General features: G+C 39.3%; 1 protein-coding gene across 3 annotated transcripts; it reads right to left on the reverse strand.

Annotated features, from left to right (window-relative positions):
• On the reverse strand, window positions 1-23026 carry BEND6 (BEN domain containing 6). 3 transcript variants are annotated; one of them, XM_059842685.1, is made up of 9 exons: window positions 22842-23026; window positions 20591-20743; window positions 9474-9619; window positions 8865-8963; window positions 8325-8502; window positions 6654-6871; window positions 5162-5354; window positions 3200-3338; window positions 1-677 (listed from the first exon to the last, which is right to left on the reverse strand). In XM_059842685.1, the coding sequence occupies exons 2-9, from the start codon at window positions 20706-20708 to the stop codon at window positions 410-412; spliced, it is 1359 nt and encodes a 452-aa protein (XP_059698668.1). In that variant the 5' UTR covers window positions 20709-20743; window positions 22842-23026; the 3' UTR covers window positions 1-409. The 3 variants fall into 3 exon arrangements, with proteins under 3 accessions (XP_059698668.1, XP_059698667.1, XP_059698670.1); XM_059842684.1 differs by lacking the exon at window positions 22842-23026 and adding an exon at window positions 9721-9949 and having other exon boundaries at window positions 20591-20729; XM_059842687.1 differs by lacking the exons at window positions 8865-8963; window positions 22842-23026 and adding an exon at window positions 9721-9949 and having other exon boundaries at window positions 20591-20729.
• Between the last annotated feature and the right edge of the window lie 194 nt (window positions 23027-23220).

Consider the following 23220-nt stretch of genomic DNA (forward strand, 5'->3'; position numbering starts at 1 on the left):
TTTTTCCATTAATAAACAATAACTTTCTTTGATCAGTTCAGCAGTTTTCCCTCAGCTGTCAAGGTGAAAGCAAGGGGAATTATGGTTCCTCATATATATATTTTTTGGTAGTACTTTAAATAATGTTTTTTTCTAACTAAGGGGGACTCTACTTGTAGTCTTCAGTACAAGTTTTAATTACTGCATAACATGCATATAATAACATTCTAAATTCAAATACATTAATATGCCTTCAATTTTTTTCTAGTCTATGGGATTTTCACTTGTTTGAGAAAAAAGTTCTCAGGCTTCTATCTCTGTCCGCTGTTGGACACTACCATATATCTAGTACAATTTAGATATTATTTCTTTTTTGTTTTATACTGCTTCTTAATCTCTGTTGAGTACATGAGCTGGAATGAAACACCTGTTATTCCTTGTCTGAATTCCTGAGATCCTGTCCACAACCCTGGTTGGGAGAGAGCGCTGGTGAGCTGCTGGTGAGTTGAGACTTCACCTTAGAAGAAGTGAGTTTGGGACACTCCTGCTGACCTTCCGGGGTGGGAGGTGGAGGAGTCAGGCAGCTGTCACTTTGCTGAAGTTGTGCATTAGCAGCTGGTGAATCATCATCCTGCTGGTCTTGTGTACAAGGAGGAACAGCCGAAGAGATGATGCCCTGAGGAGTAGCTGTTGAACCACTGTTGAGACAATTTATAACTAAGTTTGAGATATTAACATTAAATGTGCAATTAGTACTGTTCTTAATTTCCAAGCTGCAGAGATTGTTTATTAGGTGGTTAAATAGTTTTCTTCACTGTCACATTGCCCTTTCCCTTGTTTCACCTCAGTTTCATGGATCTGAGCTGGAAATTTGTCTGTCTCATTGGATTTGTTTCCATATTTTTTTCTCTTGGATCATAATTCTACTCTGGGGAAAGGTGGAGGAGGTGAGTAAGGAAGAAATACAGCAAGGGAGGAAATAAAAGCCACAGCAACACGTTTTCAAAGTTAGTAACTTTTTTGGATAAATGGTTACTAAAGGTCCTGCACAACAGAATTTTCTCTATGCCTCTCTGTAGTTCATTGCTGGAAGATAGATTGAAGGAGTAGCAGTGAGATTATGAGCACTTTTAAATTGTCTTACTTTTCTTACAGAGAATGTGTGTCATCTGAGTTAATGGAATCACCAAATTATCTTGATTACTTAGATGGTGCTTAACTGCTTTGACAGCGAGGGAATGCTTACCAGATGTTAAAAAAAAAAAAAATCATTTATAAATGCATCAGTTCAAAAGACACTATTCAGGCAATATCTGAATTGGTTGCAACGGATGTTGGACTGGATTTTACATAAGCACTGATCGATAACAGACATAAGGACATTTTTAAAATATTGAAAGGGCATTTAAAAAATATTGGGTTTAAATTGGAAGGTCCATAGACAATATTAAATAACAACCCAGAATTGTTTTAGTATAGTCAAGGTCTTCCTATCAAGGCTTCAGGAATACTGTGCATATTAGAAGACTCAGGAATTAGCAAAATGTGTGGATCCACCTGATAAGGCTAAAGATTTAAAATATTTAAGATTTTCATATTTTCAAAGAAGACAAAATCTGTGGTTCTGTGCTGTTATTTTTCATGTCTCTGTTAAGGACAAGGAAGAACACTGCAGTGAATCATTGCATACTGTGTATTACAAATACACAGGACCTTTAATTTATGAAGTCTTCTCATCTCTAGGAGAAAAGCTTTAACATAGTAAACTTCATTTTTGCCAGGCTGGTGCATTTGTTTATTGTTTCCAGATGGAAAAACCTGTGTATGTGGATCTTCCTAACAGATATTCTGTAAGTATTAAATAATAATTCACAGACCACTGGTGGTCCATGGAGTACTACCAGGTGGCTTAGAAAGGAATTTTAGAAGCAAAGCACTACTACTTTTCAAACATTCGTATCATAACATAGACAAATATCTTGGGGTGCTTCTTATTTGTTGTTATTGTTGTTGGGGTTTTTTTGTTTTGTCTTTTTTTCTTATGAAGTGTCTTACAGTTGCAAATTTGGATTTTAAAAGCATGCAGGAGATAAGTGAACCAGGAAGAAGAAATATGCTGCTTCAGTATAGAAAGTCTAAGTAAGGACAAATCTCTTTTCCCTGTCACCCTATTTTAATCTCTTGTCCTGTTCCTTGCTCATTTCTTATCATGTTCTTGAGGAGAGGCTGAGTCAGCTGAGCCTGTTTAGGCTCAAGAAGGCTCAAGCTGATCTCTGTGTGCACTACTGTCTGATGGGAGAGTGTAAAGTAGATGGAGGCTCATATCAGTGGGGCTCAGTGGCAGAACCAGAGGCAATGGGAAGAAATGGAAGCACAGGAGGTCCTGTGTGAACATCAGTGGAGCAGTGGCGCAGGGTGCCCGGAGAGGTGGTGGAGTCTCCACCTTTGCAGATACCCAACCAAACTGTGCATGGCTCTGAGCAACTGGGCTGGGTGACCCTGCTTAGAGCAGCAGGGGCTGGACCAGCCAACCTACAGAGGTCCCTTCCAGCTCCACCCTTCTGTGATATGAGCATTTGGTATATGTGGAAACAGCTATGTGCAAATAGCTGACTTCACCAACGGTAGCCACGAGTTTGGTAATTTTGTATTAGTTTCATTCATAAGGCAAAAATGCCCCTAATAGGTAAGATGTTATTTAATAATTCCTTTGACCCAATAATTTAGACTCTTTTGGCAGTAAAGGATTGCCAGCTTAGCTCACCTACAGTACTCTTATAAATATATACCAAAAGGTGGGATTTTCCCTATATTCACTTGTGGGTTAATTGGGGTACAACAGGTGACATGAAAATGGAATTGACTTGTCCATGGTAAGCCAGAGAATAATAAGAAATGTAAAAAATGTCAAATCTAAAATAGACATATTCAGCAAAGCAACTCCATGTGTTTACTTCTGTTTTCTCTACCTGTAATTTAATAGTCTTGTGCTGCTTTGTCTGGCACCAATAACTACTTTTGTGCAGTAATTTTAAGCTGGACTGCTTCTGTATGATGTGCTTTTTGTACAGGGTTATGGAAATATTTACTGGCTTGGTAGTGCATATACCAAGTAGGTAAATATGTATTGCTACCTGAATTTTAAGACTGCTTTTAGGTTTTATTACTATGAAGTAATATGCAGAATTAAACAGTGCAGGGATTTTTTAATGTGACTTACCAAAAGCTATGTTTCTGAAAAGCACCTGAGTTAAGGTCTTTGCTTAAAATTGGCTTCTTGGTGCAATTGTTCAGTTTTTGTCCCATCATTCTCCTAATTAAAGCATCATCTGTGTTTGGAAACAACTGTTTTGTGATTCCTGCAAAACAAAGAGATGATATATATTTATATATATTTGGACCCTCCAAATAAGGGAAACAAGAAATGTGTGATATAAAATATATTTCTTACATCTTTTAAAATTCCAGCTACTTCAGCTTCCACTCTAGTTACTTCACAATCTTTACAAACTCCTTCATAGATGCTACACAGCTCCTATGTTTTCCTTTGTGCCTTCCACATTGCTGCCTGCTCTTGGCAGACTCAAAAGAAACTCCAGGGCCACAAGGGCTCCTGTAATGAGTGATTTGTGCTTGCTAATCATCTGTCCTTATGTTCTGTCCTCGACCAGAGTCCTTTTCCCATCCTCATCAGTCCTTATGACTCTGAATCTTACTGTTTTTTTTCTCATTAGTTTTCATTTGCAGGTGATGTCACTTTTTCTAAAAATTTCCCTTCTGTTTTGCCTGGCTACATTTTTTGAATGCAATAATAACAGGACTCAACATGAGGAATGTGATTCCTGGTCCCTTCTTTTCCACCATCTTCCCTTCCCTTTAATTTCATTTTATTTTGAAGTACTATTATTTCCATCTTCTTTAAATAATCTGATTTACTAACTCATTTTCTACAGCCCTAGAACTCCCAAGCTTCCTTCTCATTTTTCTTTTTCTCTTGTATAATGTTGACACTTTTCTCTTTAAATTTCAGAGTATTCTCTTCTACTTTAACAAAATTCTCTGATTTCTTTATAAGCTTTGTCACTGAATTCTCCACAACATGCTGTATTCCATTCTCTGATTACCTTCTCTGATTCCCTTTTCAGTTTTGCTTGGGCTCTAGTAGGATTCAGAATCATTAAGGTTGAATAAAACCATTATGATTGAGTCCAACCATTTTTCTCATCCCATTAAATATATATTATATACTATTACCACATTTTTCTTAAATGTCATTCCAAAACTGTCTCATCTTACTGCCTCTAAATATATTTTTACCATCCTACACACTCCTTCCTTTTATCTCTCTTGACTTTGGGCTTTTTTTTTTCCTAACACGGTTCTTAAGAAAAAAGGGTTTTTGCAACTGATAACTTTTGAAACTGCTGGCTAACTTTAACAAAACTGTACTAAGGTACAGGAACTGGAGTTAAACTGAGAAGGGAACCAAGAGAACTGCAGAGTCCAAGGAAATGGCAACGGGGGAGGAATTATAGTACAGTAATTAAGGCTATATTGTTCTAGTATTTAGTTATAGGCGTGAATCCAATTAAAATTTGGCTTCATATGCTCACAAAATTCTGTTTTCTTTAAAGCTAATACTTCCATCTGAAATTATTTTCTGTCCTATTCACCAAATATTTTCTGCTGTAAACCTCAGCATAAATCAAATTTTGTTTGTTTCTCTGACCACTATTTCTGTCTTCTACAGTCTCATTTTGCCTCTAGCACTATTTGCAATGTCAGAATTCATAACATTCACTAAACTTCAGAACACAGCCGACATAATTTAAAATTTGATCCAAGTGTGTCCTCTTTTTGCCTTCCCTTATCTGTTATTATCATGCTCCAAGTTTGACTATTGCAGGTTAACCTTGCAAGGGCTAAAACAATTTACAGTATCACTGTTCCTGAGCATTCACCTGAATAAAACCCACAGAATTCACACAATAGAAATATTACAACATAGCATTACAACTGGCAGTATTTTTAACAGATGGTTTTAAAAAGCACGTAGCTGAAGAAGGAAACAGGAAGCAGCTCATCACCTGAGTAGACCAGCTGCTGAGCATGACAGCCCCTCCCTCCAAGAAAGCCCCCTGTCAAGGCAGAGCCACAGTGAGTCATGTTAACAAGCCATCACCTATGATTTCCTGAACTTCATTCTGATTCATAGCTGGTTTTGCCGCTTTATCCTTTGAAGAAGAGGATTTTGCACCTGTCAGGCTGTGTGTAGCCATGTATTCATGTGTATAAAGTGCTTGCATCAAGTCATTTATAAATTTTTGAGGTTTGCTCTTGTTACAAAGTGCAATCTGCCACTTTTCAATCTTGAACTGGAAAACAAAATTGGTCATAGGCATAATTACTGCAGTTCTCTAGAAATATTATATACTATTACCATTGAAATATCTTTTTCATTTTCTATTTCTAACCCTCAATTTCAAAAGCAATCTCTACAAAAGTGTGCTTGAGGTAACACCACACTTGCATACTGCTCAGCATCTGGGACTATACACACAGCTTGATTATTTTCCAGAAGGAAGTGTGGGGCAGACTAAGGACCCCATGCATCCTAGCAAACCCTTCACCATCCTCATTACTCACTAGCGGAGACAGAACACGTTCAGACATAGCAAAATCCTTCTGCTTGCTCCTCATGCAGGCTGGCTGTGGTCCAGTTCTGGCATGGTTTCTGTACTGCCTTGGTAGCATGGCACTGTGCCCAAGCAAATATTCCTGCCTGTGAGCAGACATGCCCTAAGAACTGTGACATCTGGTCCTGGGCTTTGAGAGTAGCTTCTGCATGCAGCAGTGGTACAGCCAAAGAGTTTGAACTCTCCTAATAGGCAATTTTGAGCTACCTCTACGAAGTAAGGCAGGCTGCTCAGAAAATGAGGTCTTTTTATTTCTTTGAAGACGTTAGGTCAAATTTTGTGGTTTCCAATATGCAGTAAAAACACACCACAATAATTCTTAACAGACTTCTTTGGATTTTAGCACTCCATGACAACACACAGGAATGATTTGCATGGATTAGCATGACCCAATGCATAATAATGTTTATGTAAATTGTGAATGCAGACATTAGAATCATTCTTTTGGTTGTGACTTCATTTTTTTCATGTACAGCCTCTGTGCCTTAGATGTCTCAATTATGTTCTGTTATAATTGCAGAGAATAAGGGAACTTCTTTACTCAGTATCTCTGTATACATGTATTTCTACTTAACTGCTAGCCAGCGTCTGGAACAGGAGAAGAAACATAGCAGCCTCCAATTACAAATTAACAGTATTCATCTTATTATCTTTGAAATACTATTACTCCCCTTTGGTATCTTAAACAATTAGGCTGGAAGTTATCCCTGGATCTTGGCATTTTATTCATGCATCCACATTCTGCCCTTAGCCACAGATATGCAAGGTCACTGAAATTAAAGTGAATTTGAGAGTGTACAGGACACTGAATAAAAGCTAATACTTCTCATCCAAAGAGCATTCTGCACAAAAGGAGCTCATTACTTATGAATGCAATGATGACTGCTTATTTTACTGATGGTTATTTTTTATATTATCCTATAGCAGTAAACTTTATACTGTATAAGGTTTCGTGCCTGAAATTGCCTTTTAACTGACCTGTTTTTCAGTCTGTTGCTCCTCATCTTCCACATTCAAAGTTATTGGTGAGCTGGAGTTACTATGCAGAGCTGCACAGGAATCTGCTAATGGATTGTGAGATGCCTTCCAAACAGCATGTGGATGCAGACTGGACGTGGATGATGTCACTCCCCCTTTGAGCAGCACTTCAGCCATCCCTACCAGTTCCTCAAAGTGAGTGACTGCCTGTGGCAACACTGAAATCAGATGAAAAGTGAGGGGTTAAATAGTAATGGAAGTTTTCAGACTCCAATTACTTAAGCAGGGATATTTTTGCAATTAGATTCCTGTCAAATAATGTGAAAGACTCAAAGCAGTAAGCAAAGACATTTCAATATACTTCTTTCCTCTTCTCTCAAATGCTTTCCTGCCACTGCTGTCCCCACCCATGAAGATCTGAGCTCAGTTTCTAGAATAGATCACTTCAGTGCAAGGCTAAGAGGAATTATTAGTTTATGCCCATCCTGGCAGAAAACAGACTACTTCTCTTTTTTCTTTTCCCAATCTCAAAACCTCTACAAGTCCATAAAGCTATTGAATATAGGCTAAGTGATATCTGTTTTCTTTTTTTTTTTTTCAAAGAAATTACACAGACTTCAGGGGCTTTTTCTTTTTTTTTAATCTCTAGAGAATATGTTTTAAACAACCTTTCCTCAAAGTAATATTTTCAAATATAAACTTTTGTTGCATCCATTAAGAGGAATCAATGCAAAGCAAAAACTATGCAAGAGATAAAATATCAGCAAGATACAGAATCACTAAATAAAACAAAATACTGTAAAAGACTAAGATAATTGCTCAGGATGCAGACAAATTTACTTATATGTGTGAGAAAAGTTATCAGACACAAAGAAAATGTTTACAAATAATATTTAAAAAGCTGTAATGAATGATTCAAACCAAGACAAATAACGTAAGAAATGCAATCAAGTGGGAAATGAAAATGATAAACAGTTGCAAAATCATCATACAATAAAAAAAATAACCAGATACCACCACATTGTCTAGGGATGGTGTGGTGTAGCTGGCACAGGAGGGAGTAAATCCTCTTTAAACCTTATTCAATCACTAGCGGTTTGAAATTTTGGATTCAGTTTTGGCTGCCTTAGAGTAAGGGATAGAGACAAGCGAGAGGCACTTCAGAGATGATCACTAAGAGATGAAGGGTTCATTTACAGAGGAACAAAATTTTTCATGTCTGGGAAAGAATTAAATTTGGTGCATCTGAAACTAACTCAGATTATCAGTAATGAGGAATCACCAAAGTAGTTAGAAATTAAGTAACTTCAGAATAAATTAAATATCAATTGATCAAGAAAGACTGCTAGTAAAAAAGGGAGTTGGACCGGTCACTGAAGTATTTGAGCTTAGCCAATGGTTACTCAGCATACAGAAAGGTTCTCTTGGGAACAACTGGCAGGATTTAGACACATTTTTCATTTCTAACTCTATGATTGCATGGCCTCTGTGCAAGTCAGTAAGTGCTGCTGGAATTAAATGCTGCCATGTATCACAGACTGTGATGCTAATGGTAGGCCTTGATCATGTCAGGTGCTTGAGCATCCATAATTCCCATCCAAATGGCCTCTTATAAATCAAGATTTCCTGACCTTCAGGCTTTCCTCTTCATCAAAATAGTCCCAACTTTACCTTGAAGCATCACCAGGGATTGCCTTAGGCGGCAATTTTCTCTCATGGTATCTGTCAGCTTCCTCTTGAGACTTTTAATTTTGGCACATAGTTCTACCTTGGAGAGTTGAAATAAAGGCTCTTCATCATCACTGCTACTTTCACTGTATAGAAAGTTGCTTCCTGAATATGGTTCTCTCTGAAAAAACCCCCAAAACACTGTGATATCTAGAGCAACAACAACATACAATCAAAGCATCAAAACTAACATTAAAATATCTGGCCAAATAAAAAAAAAAATCTCTTGTACAAACAGACTCAATGCATTTTAATAAAAGCTTTTACCAAACATAGCTGTTAGCATTCTACTTGAAATTAAAAATGAAATGTCAGTTTAATATGTAACTGTTAGGTACCTTTGTCTCTGTTCTCTATTCACCAATTTTCCAAAGCAGCATCTTTTAGAACTGTTAATTTCACTATGGCAAAAATCCTATGCCTCCCTCAAAAATACCTTTCAGACTGCTTTCATTTGATACATTGGTGAAAACGGATATTTACCTGTTTGTTAATTAAAGATGTTTCAAGTTGACTCAGGATGTTGGCAGGAGCAGATGCCTGCAATGATTTCTTTCTTTTTATATGTTTCATCATCTTCCCCTGTAAAAAGTGCATAACAGTGCCTTTGCATTCCTATCGAGCCTTTCATTACAGTATTTCACAATATACCATAAGTTTTTATTCACTGTGCACTTGACATTCTTGGTTAGTAGTTTTAAAAAACGTATCTGTAACTTTGTTAACTTTGATGTTTTCCTTCCCTATATTTTGTCCCTGCAGATCTCAGCACAAGGCACACCTCAGAAAACCTGCTCCCTTGCCTTTTTTAAGCACTAGTCAGATTTCTGTCTTACAGGGGGAAATGCAATAGACCTACAGAGCATCAAAGCCTTGAATAACACTCATCTCGTGACACAGAAAAGGACAAAATCCATTGGCCTAACTAATTACTCTGACAGGTTATTGTGCTGAGGTCCCATGTGAAGGCTGCCTGTATTCCTACCTTTACTATACATCCTTTGTGTGTTATATCATGAAGAATCAATAGCTACAGTCTATTTCATTCCTTTACGGACCTAACAATATAAGGCACATAAAGACAAAACTCACCTTTTCCTTATCCAGGTCACTGTCCTCACTTTCTGAGAATATCATTTCTATCCTCTTCCTCTTGCCTTTTCCAAGGACTTGTATTTTTGTAATTTCATCTGCTCGTAATATCTTTTGCATCATTTCCACCAGCTCTTGGGGGTCATCTGAAGTGATGGAAAGGAAAAAGGCCAAAGCACAGACAATCAGGCAACTATACCTTAAAAGCAGGTTTCATATCAGACAAATGTTCTGGAACTGCACTCACCACTCATGTACACAACTTTCACCAGGTGCTTTTCTGTCTTTCTTTCTCCCACAGGCCAGTTTACTAGTACGTGCTCATTAGGTTTCAGAAGCCTTTCTAATTCATTGTCATCACAGGGAAGGTCCTGGATCCAAGAAGTCTCTCCAATTTGCAGTGAATTATCATTTACAAAATCAAACAGTGTGAATTTTTTCATTGTTAAGTGGCTTTCTTGTCACACAGATACTTCCTGAAGGACATCATAGGAAAAACAGCAGTTACTGTAGCACGCCACAGGGATGTTACAAGACCCCTATGAAAAGCCCCAAACAACCCTCCTTTTGCTAGATATTGGTAATTATCTTGTAGGAAAATACCCTAAGGAAGTGAAAACAAGCCCAGCAGTGAGTTGTATCCCCCTTGAAAGATGGTAGATGGTCTGTTTAACACCTGTACATCAGACATTTTCCTCCAAAAGTATGCACAGAAAACAGCTTTCACCCACAGACTCCTGGCTTTCATATTACTTCTATGTTCAGTCTGGCTGGGATCTCTACTGTTACAACATTTGTCTCAATAAAATTTTGAGTTCAGCTTCTGACTAAAAGATACAGGTGTGATAGAACCCCTCCCTAGAACGGAGGAAACTGCTAGCTATTCATGCTATTAAGTGAAATGTATAGTTATCATTTCATGGTCAGGAAGACAATTGCAGCCACAGAAAACCAACCCAGAACTATCCAGGACAACTGAGTGGGTGAGGTATGACACATCCTGGCAGTGGAAAACTTGATGCACAAAAGAAGTGACAGGCTAAGGACTGGAAGAGAGCTGGGCTGCTTCATGAGGAATAACAGCAACAAGGAAAACCCAACCCCAAATATACAGTTAAATCATTTGCCTCATAAAACAATGCTTTTAAAGTAATGTGCTATTCTGAGTTTTTTAAAGCACTGAATTTCTCTACCAGGAGAATGGAACAAGTCATACTTTGATCTTTATTTTCCCAATTAGGATGATAGCTTTTCATGAAAGTATAAATTCTACTGGAAATGTAACCACTTCTTTTAAGTACTGCCATTATACTCAGAGAAGATATTTTCTACTTTAAAATTATTAAATCAATACATAGAAAATCTGATTTTCAAACCTGAGTCTTCTTTCCAGCAAACATATGGTCAATTCATAAAGGTGAAATACTTTCACAGAGCTGAAAACTCATGAATTCCTAGATGTGACAGTGTGATTTGCAATTGACTTGGCCTCAATCAGTCAGAAGCAAATTTAGTGCCTCACGAAGGGGCTGTCAAAAAGGTAACTCAGAGCTAGAAAAGGAGAATTATGTGGGGCTATTATGTCAAAGTGAGAATATCTGGCTGTACTGCTCTATGAAGTAATTTGTTTGCAGAAGCCCAATTTGCCACTATTCCATATGTCTGTTCTATGCCTCAGCAGAGCTGGCGTTCCATTCAGGGGTGAGCTTGTTAATTTGCAAAGGACAGCTGCAGCCTTGTCAACATATTTACTGATACAATGGGGCAAGCAGTATAGATAAGAAATCACCATTAAAAGGAGTATTAAACCAAACTTTACGCAGAATATGCTTAGTGTGATAGTAGTAGGATTGTTAAGTATTGCCTCACTGGAGAAAAAAGACTGTTTGCAGTAATTGACGTTATTTTTCTTTAAAGATCATTTCTCATCTGGCTCAAAGATGTTACTTCTGCCTCTGATAACGCAGCACAGCAATCTCCACCACCCAGTTCTTTGATTTTCTAATGAAGTACTTTGATATTTCCCCCCTTGGCCTTGGCAGTTGTAAGCTACTTCTTTACCCTCCTAAAAGCCCACATAAGAGCCACAGAATTGCAGCAGAGTTAGAGCTGCCAATGTGCTAAGTCTAAGAACTGATTGATTTGCTTCTATATTTTTTTAATGTTTCCCTGCAGTCCTCTAACAGTTTGTCTTTTGTCTCTCATTTTGTATTAAGACAAATATTCTCTGAGCCATGGGACATTCTCGTGGTCTGAACTTGTATAGGGTTAGTAAGCCAGCCCAGGATTTCCAGAGGTACACAGGATACACAGGCCCTTCACAGCATGCAGGGCAAGTGGTGATCCCCCACATCAGGCACCAGGGCTAGTCACATACACACTGTGCCAATACCAGGTATATCAGTACCAAATCAAACAGCTTTTGGAAGGTATCAGACCTGCCTACATTTTTAAACAGCTTAAGGGAGCCAGTGGAAATGTGGACTTCTTGATGTACAGAGTCCATGAGAGCAGCCTGGTGCCACTGGTAGACACTGTGAAGCACATGGACAACAAAATATCTCTCACAGTCTTTACACCAGGCAAGCACCTGGATCCATGAAAATACATCTGGCCTCTTTAAGCTAAGGACAATTTTTACCACAGTTATGGCAGGACACGGAGCTCAGCAATTTATCTACATTATATTTAAAATTCTTCTGAGCTGACAAGATTTTTGCCTGTGGTCAGAGTGTGTTCTAACAGCTAAACCAATTTCACTAAGGGCCTTAACAGCTGCCATATTCTTTCAGCATGCAGAGAGAAGGAATATCCTGCTGTTTATAAAGGGACTGAGGCAGGAAAGCAGTTGAGGGGCAGCAACAACAACTGGCCAGGCCCCCTTTTCTCTGCTGCAGCTCTACTGAACCTAAGCCCAACTGCTTGTGTCATGGGTAAAATGATGAAATCATTACATAGCCAAATGGGAATCATTACATTGGAAGAGAGTGCAGTAGTTGGTTGCAAGTATTTTTATGTTACGGAGCAATGGCTTCAGCTCCTGCAGTAGACACTAATCAAACTATGGCTTTTCACAGAATTTATTGTGACAACCCATGGGCCCTGGGGATAACACCTAACTGTCTGCTGGCATCATCTCTAGCAGTGATTAAAGGGAATGGAAAGGTAGAACAAAATGTCACTAATAAGGAAGAGGAATAGTGAAACATTTCACTTTCTGGAAGAGAAGTCCTGCAGTGTTTTCTCACTCTGACTTCCCACAGGAGTCAATGTGAACCTTGTCCAAGGACTGCTGGAGATGCTTCCCTCCAAAATCTTATTTGCCAAAATAAATCAAAGGCAAATTATAATGTATCACCAGAAAACAAACAAAATAACTTGGGGACTGAGATTAACATTACCAAACTTTTACTGCCTTAAAAAGGAAAGGTTGTCTAGCCACATTTGGCTCAGTCACTGCAGAAAGGGAGGTGATTCATCTCACCCTATGACACGTGTCTAAAAGACAGCAGATGACTTACTATCTGGGAGAGCTTATTTCTCTTCACCAACTACTCAGTGACTATAAAGTTGGTATGTCTCCTTACAGAAGCTGGCCTGATCCAACCCATGTCGTATTATCTTTTTACAGTTTTGAACAAATTTTAAATAGTAGGATAGATTCCAGTAGACCAGCAGAAGTTATAGAGAGCCGAAAGAATGGCATAAGCAATCTGTTAAAGTGTATCTGGTTCTCTGTTTTAAATCTTTCTAACATAGTTCTGCAAGTCATCTAGTAAGATTTCTGACACTGAATGCTTTGTTCAGTGGTTCATTTGGAGGAAGCATTATCATTCACAGGCATTACCCTGTATGCAGCTACTAACCACAAAGACATTATATGACCTTTGAAAGCTACTTATGCTTTACAAGTTATTTAATTCTGCTATATGCTCCATTTGAAAACACTACTGATTTGAGTAATACTGAAATGCAAATTTACAATTTTTCACTATTCTAGGTCATTTGTAGAAGGGAAAAAAGAAAAAGGAAGGAGCCAAATAATTTTAAAGTTCTGCAGAGGAAACATTAATTGGACTCTTAATTTTTACAAACATGTTAACACCTCACATACTGCATACAAATGCTATAAATTTGTAATCGTGATATTGCCACACAAAAAGCCAAAACAAAAACAAATCAAAATCACACAAGAAACCCCAAAGCCACCAAAAATCCACAAAGGTCACTTAAAGACATATCTCACCCTTTGTCTGACATAGTCTGTTCCATTCAGACAGAGAACTGGCAGATGGCATGCTGAGATCATTACTTCTCTTTTCTTTTAGTAAACACAGTGCGAAGTGTTACAAGTTTACAAGATGAGATCGTGTACCCACTTGACAAGTCTGATTCTGTTGGCTTAAAACAAGGCTTTGACACTGGTTTCAGCAAACCAAGGAACCACGTACCACAGATCAAGGCACCACAACCATGTACCACAGATCCATAATTATGGTAAATAATAATAATTATGGTAATAATAATTACCATAATTATGGTAAATGGTCAGGCTTGCTACAGAGTTGCCTTAAGTTAGTGAAGAACTGATGAGACTGGTTGAGAAAGGCAGGGGCACATCTCATGTTTATCTTAAAACTGGCTCGAGCAAGGTGGAAGGACTGAACGGTGACTGGGTGAAGTGGAAGTCTCAGAGCAACCCCAGAGAAAACCTGCACCTCCCTACCAGCCACTCTGCATAGGCAGCCTTGTTAGAAATGTGGTCCTTTAAGGAGACAAAGATGTACTCAAAGACTTCCTAGTGAAGGTCAAACAGCCTTTACTGCCACCTCAGCAGGTGGAGGAGGACCAAAGTGTTTATTCTACCTTTTGTCAACTATAAATTCTGACCGAAAATAACCAAGACACTCATTAAGCCCTATTTGCATATTAACTTTTACATCCTAAGAATGCAAATGAAGAGAAAAGAAAACACACCTTACATGTGTAATCATAATACTCAAAACCCCACCTATGACATAAAGGAAGGGAGGGTTTGGGGCAAAGAAAGAAAAAAGGAGAGAGGGGGAAACACCTCTGCTTACTTGGGATCTATTGATGGACTGTCCTCCTCCCCTGAAGGGATGCCTCTAGGTGAGCTTTGTGCTTTCAGTGCATTGTAAAGACCTGGGAATATTTTTGTATTTCTATCTATATATGAGTAATAGAGCTCTGTTACTATCACCTGCTGTAGTGATATACTGTAGTTAGTGCAATCATATCACCAGCAATCCTGAACCTGCTTTCCTATTATTTCAGAAAACTACTTTTTGTGAATCTGGACTGTGAAAGTTTTTATTGAACTCAGATCTATAGTATTGAACTGATAAACTGCACTATTTGCAAGTCTGTGATCATACAATTTCTTACTGAACTCAACCAGGCTGGTAATGCTGAGTCAGTTCTAATCAGAAGCTAAACCCAGGTGCATCCAACCCATCTGATTTCTGAGGCCCAGGTGGAATGCAAGGGGATTTATTTTAGGCCAAATATCTAGCTTTAATGAAATACCTAATAAATATATAATAAAGCTAACATTTTATGATGTACTAACATTTTATACTATTTACCCTCTGAGTTCAGCCTTCAATTATCCCAGTTTTCCTTCAGAAAAAAGACAAACCAAAACCCAAACTTAACTGCTCTTAAAATAAATCTACCTCATAAAAACCTATTTATTTCCAATTTAGCATGATAAGTGGTAGTGACACATTTGGGTTGTGTTATTTAGACTGTCACATTTTATATTGAAGTTGTCAGAATATTAAATCCAATGTTGATTAAAAACTTGGGCTGCACTGAAGTCTCAAAGTTCCCAATAGCAAGTGTATGATGGAAAACATGATCATATTTAAATAAGTTATATGTCCTGTTGTAGGTTCTAATCTTTTTTACCTGAAACCAGTGTAACATTTACTAATTAATTCAGTGCTGTCAGAATACAAAAGTGTGTTAGTGCTCAAAAGATTTACAGTGTAATATCTTAGTCATTTCTGGGAAAAGATGATTCAAAAGCACAAATCTGCTGCTCTCAGCCGAGAAATATAGAGTACAGATTTTCCAGAATCATCAGTATCACTGTGTTCCAAATTCAGCTGGGAATCTGGGGGAGCATCTATCAGAACACTACTGCAGCTTTAAAGACTCTAAATGCACAGAAATGATCCCACTTGTCTTCCACAGGAAGGATAAAACTCTATGATTTTATTCCTGATATTCAAGAGGTCACTTCCTCACTGCAGATCACTACCCTGTGTGACTCTCTGTGAAACAACCTGAGATACTTTTCTAAGAAGGGATGCTATTCATGGTAAAGCAGCAGCTCTGGCCTTATTTACCCAGATGGCCTCCTTGACTTTAAAGCCTCAGCAGCATTTACAACTCACAGGATTACACGGAGAACTTGGTGCAAACCTTGTAACCACATTCTAAAATCTGTTGAGTGACCCAAGGAATTCATGAAGCCATTCTTACTTTTCACAACAGTGCCCTCCTCCCACATTTTAGCAACCTAGGAGTTCCATAAAATAATATTGATACCTCAATATGCCAAAGTCCTTTGTAGGACTGTGGCTTAAATCATAAGCTTGAAGAAATCTATTGGAAAAACTCTGATTTTTGCATCAAATGATTAATTTTATTTGTTAAATTTAGTGATAGGAATAATGAATTTTTAAGCAGGTATATTTAGTATGTCTGGAAGTACTCAATTTTTGTTCTAACCAATCATTTATTCAGCTATCCGTGAAACATGGCATTCATTTTAATGGATTTCAAGAGAAGCTAGAAACATGACTGGGTTTTCAGTAGAGGATTCAGTTCTAGATTAAGATGCTTACATTTAGGTGTCACTGGTGCACCAGGTGTCTTAGGTTATTGCTGTAATCACTGGAGATGCAGGGGGCAATTTGGCTCTCTAAGCAGGTGTCTGGCACCACTGTTATTTGCTTGGCCTTCAGCTGCTACTCTAGAAGTACAAATCTCCCACAGTTTTTCTTATCACAATTGTCATCCTTTCAGAGATGTCTCATCCTTGAGCAGCTCCAACAGTCATAAGTGTGAAGCCCCTACTCAACACAGTTAAAGCTTCCTAGAGAGCAATTCAGCTTTTTTCAACTGATGTAGGGTTGAAAAAATTGAATGTAGGGTTCAATTCAGTGGCCTAAAAATAAATGCATGGTGCAGTCTTAGATACCAGGGGTTATTATGCCAGGCCTCCAGCTGCCTGTTCTGATAGGAACAGACTTCCCACAGGGCTTGGACCCTCTTTTGGGCTTACAATGGTGGTTACTGACTCCAGGCACCCCAAATGGCACCAAACACAAATTCAGGGAAATGCATTTTTCTCTGAGCCTCAATGATTTACCTGAGTTTAAATAGGAGCCTAGATATCTCATATGCCATAAACCATGTAGATTTATTTATCTGTATTTTAATCCCACACTCAGTGAAAGATTCACATAAAGGTAGCAAGATGCCAAGTAAGATGCAGGAAGCTATCTTAATTCTACATGACAGATTAATATCTTTATTAAATAGCTATTTCACAGCTGACAGATGGAGAACTAATACTCACTTCAATTTGCTTGCTTGCAAATGCCATGCACAACAAAATGTATTAATATACAGACCAAGAAATAAATCTCTATTTATTGAACTGGATGAAATACCTATGCTACAGGAGTTTGAATAATCCCAAGAAAGCTCTTTCCATGCAGGTCAACATATCCAAACACTTAGAAGCAATAAATAGCCTGGAAGAAGGAACAGTCAACATGGCTCTGAAAAGTCAAACACTTGGCCGTGCTCCTTATGACCTGGCTTGGGTAATCCAATGAAACCCATTTTAACAGCTCCCAAATTATAAACATTAAAGAGCAGTGATGCATCACTTATCTTTTCTAAAGATGTTTAAGGGGTCATTAGAGAAAGTTTGATTACACGCAAATCTCTGCTGAGGTGCAATAATTGTGCATTTGCTTCATGCAACAGCCCAAGCAAACTTTTCCTAAAAGGCTGAAAAAATATTAGACATACTTTCAAATTGGACTTATTCAAACAAACTGTCTGATAACCTGATAAAAGATGTTATAAGAGGACGCACCTTACTCTTTTTATATGGTAGTAGAAACTCTATCTTTCATTCTGCCCCAAAGTGTTACTGTTGGGGGCATTCTCCCTTCAACTCTTAAAAACAAAAACTGAAATAGCAGCTAGAAAATTCCAGGCTCCATTTTTGGCCGGTATTTAATAACTTAGCAGCATCTTTATTATCTCTACTTCTATGTCTTTACTGACTGTCATAGGTGAGTGATCATAGTAGAGAAGTCATGCCTGATTAATACTCAAAGTGCTTGCTCTTTTACTCCAAATCTCTTCCCCAATTGCTCTGGTTTTGCAGCATTTTGGTAGGTGGGAGGAGAAAAGAAATCTGCATTACTTTTAAAGGTCATGAACTAGAAAAAGAAACATTATATTGTCCTCTTACTCCAGGGAATATTACTTCAACTAAGAGTAATTCTGCACACACTTCAGAGAATTGACAGCAATGCATCTTCCCTGCAAGGATAAAAACCTCAAAACTTTCTAGAGCTATTTTTTCCCTTCCTGTAAAATTAAATGTCTTTTTACTGTATGTAGTTCAACCTAACTTGATGAAGTAATATAAGAGTGGAATGACCGGTGTTGTATATCAGCCTGAAACAATCCTTAAACAACTTTCAATTATATAGTTAAAATACTAATGAAGTGCAATTCCCTCTGGGATGTAAGGCCACAAACAGATTGACAACTGCTACTCTAAACATCACCAAAAATGACTACAGAGCAAATTTCAACCAAGGACAAAGGGGCACACTGCTGCTGTAATTAAAAAAAAGTGCCCATAGGAGCTTCAGCAGTATATTTCCATCTAGGCTCAAGAACAGCCTCTCTGTCTACAAAGTCAATTTATGCCTACAGGATTCCTGCTAGCATTTTTCCAGCAACACTATAATCCATGAGTGTACAACTGTATGGCTCATTCTCCATTTGATTTACATTCAGTCTCATAAAAAGAGGGAATTCAAATATGAAAGTTGTTTGAGCTGGCAAACCCACAAAATAAGGACAATTACTTCTACATATATAAAGCTGACAAGAATTTGGTTTTACATGGTCACCTATGACACCTGCAGATGACAAAATGTTCCAGCCATGGAGGGGTTTAGTCTGTAGCAATGGAATCACAGAGCTTGGTCTTGGGTAAATCATACAACCTTTAAATTTACAGTTCACCTTTTCAATGAATCTGAAATAACAATACATGTTTATCTAATTTCAAAGATTCTGTGAGAATTAACTAATGTTAGCATGCCTTTTAACCACACAGAGCACTGTACAGAGTAAACAATTTATCAAGTTTTGCAGAATGAAGATTTGCAACAACCCTGCTGAATTTAGAACAGATAATTTCACATAACGAATTTCTTTTAAATGGGTTGCCTATATCAAGCCAGCAAATGTTATTCTTTCAACTAAGAAAGAGTTTCATAAGGTCTAATCATCCACCACAAACACTCACAACATTTCCTATGGTATATTTAAGCTGCTAGAGTAGCACTGATGGCATTATGTAATCTGTGAGCAGAATATTGAGGAGGAAAGTCGATTATTTCACTGAAAGTATCTTTGTGTTATCATTTTATTGATAACACAAAGATACTATGTCTTCTGTATTTTATTTGCTTGCCTCTTTGATTTTGACTGTGTTTACATTGGTTCTTGTTTGACGAGGAAAAACCCAAATATTTTGTTAGAAAGTATTAGATGATTAGAGAACCCTTCTTACCAGTTAAGTAGTCATTTAGGCAGAATATTTCACTTAATTACAATTAATCAATACAAACACAGCCCTTAAAGCATACTTACAGACCAGTGAAAAGAGATGATCTTACCCTTTCACTCACTCAGCTACTCTTCTGAAATCATTTAATGCCTCATCTTGTATTCTTATGTCCACATCACCAGATTCAGCATGTGCCCTTTTTCCCCTCAGCTCACTGACACAGGGAGTTTTACAGCTGCAAAATGAAGTCTACAAGGCCTCAGTCTGCAGGAGCAGAGGTGCCTTCACAGAGCAGTGGAGTGCCCTTGAATCCCATGGCTCACGCTGAGGGATGCCAGCAGACCTCTGAAGACATGGTTTCTCCACTCAAAATGCCATCACTTTTTTTTTTTTTTGCAATTTTTTTTTGTCTGTCAGCCCAACCTATGGCACTCAGCTAGAATTTTTTGTTTCTTTTAAAAGGCGTGGCTGAACATCACTTAAATTATCAAGGAATATGCACTGGCCCAGAGACTGTGCTGCAATTCTCCAAGCAGGACAAGGGTAAGGGAAGAAAGGATCTCCTTCTTCAGCCTTGCTGGGCAAGACTGCTAAGTCAGAATAGGCTATCATGAGAGACCAGCTGAAAGAATATTTGAGGTCAACACTGCCTTTTCTCCCTGCAGGAGGGCTGCTGCTGCTGCTACAGCACATTCCCTGTTCAACTCTTACATTAAACTGCAGAAGTTTGACACAATTTCCATGCTGTTTTCCTGCCTCACCAACTTGGGAAAATAGGTAAATTGCACTCAAGAGTAACCATAACCACAGAAACATCCTCCTGCCTTTTCACTTCCAAATATTTGCTGCTCCCCTCTTCTCTGGGGGTTCTCTGAAGCAGAACTTCCCTTTTTGACCTTTCTGACCAAATAATTATCACCACCTGCTCCCTCAGCATTGCTCAAGTGAAAGGCTGCTTCCCACACTGCTGCCAAAACCTTCACCTATGCCAGTGACTTTGTCACTGCTCTGTTTGCCTGTGGTCCCCATCAGAACAAGCATCTGCAGGACCCTACATCCCACCTGCTCACAACTCTGCAAAAGTGCACTCACATTATGTGTACTCTGAAATGGCAGCAGGACCCCCAGCTTATTGCAGAATCAATAACTGCCTTCTTAAATTAGAAAACACATAATTCCACTTCTCAACAACTTCTAACCTCCCCTCCCATTCCACTCCCCTTGATCACAGTTAGTCTCAAGGCTTTGTTACCTTCTTTTACTTCTTCTCTGCAATGACTTCGCCTCCAGGATTTCCCTTCTGAGGTCAAATCGCAGATGAGAGGTTTTAACTTTCTCTCTTCATTTCTTTTGTCTTCTCTGTTTATCATCCTTAAGATTTAGGAAAAGTCCCCTAAAAAACATTCTGTAAGGAATCTTAGATTAAAAGTGTGATACATATAAAGCTTATCTTAAATTCTCTTTATTACTCTTTGGGGAAAAAAAAATCCACCCACATATAATTTGCTTATTTTTAATGTGTAGTAACCAGCAATTTAAACTTTAATTACCATGGAAGTAATATTTTAACCATTCTACCATACCCTGCAGTATTTAACAAACACAGAGCAATAATGAATACAAAGAAAGCCAGAGCAGCAATTTGGTGTACATGTGAGATAGTTGACTCAAAAGCCTGGAGCAGCGGCTCTCTGAAAAATCATGCATGTCAGCATTTCTTGCACTAAACTGTGCTCTCTTTCACATCTGAAAAAAAAAAAAATTAAGCAGCTGTCATGAAATTTATTATATCCTTTAGGAAAAACGTTATCCTCAAGACACCAGTAAGCTCTAACTCTTAGAAGGGAAAAGCTATAAACTAAACTAAAAAGCTTTCACTGGAGATTTTTCTGTCAGATGATTTCTACACACTGTTACCTGAGAACAATGTGAAAAGAACTGCTCCCCCTCAGTTCTCTGTGATTTACCGTGCAGTCACTGCTGTGCTACTTTTGCTCTATCATCCCACTCTGAAACAATAAATCAGTGCAGAGCTAAAGGTGTCAAAAAGTTTCCTGCTCCTGCAATATCCTGCAGCCTGGCACTGCAGCACGATGCCAGGAGGATCACAGCGATTTCCTTCGTATTTCAGTGAGGTAACGTGGACTGTTTGAATAATCTCCAGGTAATCTGCATTAAAACCATTCTACTGCAGTGTACTGCGGTATTAGGAAAGATTTCAATATTGCACCACGTGATGCAACACAACCTTACAGCGTTTGGCATTTTCCAGGCAGTGAGGGAAAGCTTTGAATCCATGGCTGCAATGTAGCAACTTTCCATTTTACAAAGTAATAGGGCAGACTATTTTGGCTCACTCTTGGCGTATAGACAGAAATGATACGAAATTCCTGGAATAAATTATTATAGACCTAAAACTCTTTTTTTTTTTCTTTTTTGACTTACACCCCCTCCCCAGCTATCATGAGCATCTTCCAATGATAACAGATTTCCTTAACTATAAGGATACAATAAAGTGTTACAATGTTATTAGCCCAGTGATAAACTAAAATTAATAATCTAGAGATTATTTTTCCTGTTCTTATTTAAGTTACCACAGATACATTTCCCTGTCTTTCCAGCTTGCATATTTATTATTTTAACTAAAATTTACATGAATGCTTTTCTGCAGCTTCATGTCAGTCATATAAAGCAGTAACATTTCAATGTTTCTCCAATATTTACACAGAAATTTTAATTATTTCTATTAAGTTTTGGGAATGTTCTACAGATTTATGTGCTTATAGCAAAGATGCAGGAAAACTACATGAGTTTTGCCTTGAATGAGCTTTTACCCCCAGTAACCTGAGTAAATGCAAAATGGTACCTGGCTATATTTTTGGCTAGTGATTTTTTTGGTTTTTTTTCTGCGTGTCTATGAGAGAGTTTAGAACTGCATTTCCAAACACCTCTGAAACAGCCTCTGCAAGTCTGGACTGTCACAGTAACAACTACAGAGGAAGAAAGAGCGACATAGATGAACTCCTGTTACCATCTGCATAAGCGACCTGCACATGGCAGGATTTTGATGCTGCACCAGCTGCGGCCCGGCGGCGAGGGAAGGGCACGGGGCTGACATTGGCTGCAGCGCGTTGCAGTTTCCCGCAGGGCGAGGGTCCCTGCAGGTGCTGCTCTGCGCAGCCCCGGCGCTTTTCGCGCAGGGCACGGCCGGGCAGCGCGCACCCTGCCCCGTCCCGCCCGCGCCCGGCTGCCACTAAACGCCGGCATCGGGGACACGGGGCAGCACCGCACCTGGTCACGGCCCTAGTCACCTTGTCAGGATGGATCTTACTATCACTTCCCAATCCCATCCCCCGCCAGGAAACCGGCCTCGACCAATGCTTCGGGTACAGGTTACGCCTCAGACCCCCTTTGCCCCACGGACCTGCGCCGGCGCTCGCCGCTGCCGACACCCCGTGCCCCTCGGTCGCAGCCCCTCTTTCCCCACGGGGGTCCCCCGGTACCTCGCAGCAGCCATTTTCCGAGTCTCTCAGCAGCTCCAGCGGTGATGTCACCGGCCGAGTCTCCTCGGCGGCGGGATGCACCGCTCCGTGCTCTTTCCTCCCTCCCGACACCGGCGGCACCTTCTTGTTCTTCCTTCTCCTCTACCTCCTCCTCCTCCTCCTCCTGCCGCCGCCCCGCCCCGCCGTGCCCGCGCCGGCTGCCATGCGGCGCCCGGCCCCGCCCCGCCCGCCGATGCCCGCGGGCGCTCCGGCTCTGCCCGTCGCTCTCCCCGCTCCCGGCAGCCGTGCGGGCACGGAGGGGCAGCCCCACCGCAACCATCGCCGCGGCGGCGGCTGCTGCTGCTGCTGCTGAGTCACGGCCTGAATCTCATCCCGCTCC

This window comes from Haemorhous mexicanus, chromosome 3, assembly GCF_027477595.1.
Source record: "Haemorhous mexicanus isolate bHaeMex1 chromosome 3, bHaeMex1.pri, whole genome shotgun sequence".
Classification (NCBI taxonomy): domain Eukaryota; kingdom Metazoa; phylum Chordata; class Aves; order Passeriformes; family Fringillidae; genus Haemorhous; species Haemorhous mexicanus.

Coding starts and splice junctions, on each gene's coding strand:
- BEND6 (XM_059842684.1), bottom strand. CDS start 9,916: ATGAAAAAATTCACACTGTTTGATTTTGTAAATGATAATTCACTGCAA. Junction 8,503..8,864: donor CATCTTTAATTAACAAACAG/GTAAATATCCGT, acceptor GGGTTTTTTCAG/AGAGAACCATATTCAGGAAG. Junction 3,339..5,161: donor TGAAGTTCAGGAAATCATAG/GTGATGGCTTGT, acceptor TTTGTTTTGCAG/GAATCACAAAACAGTTGTTT.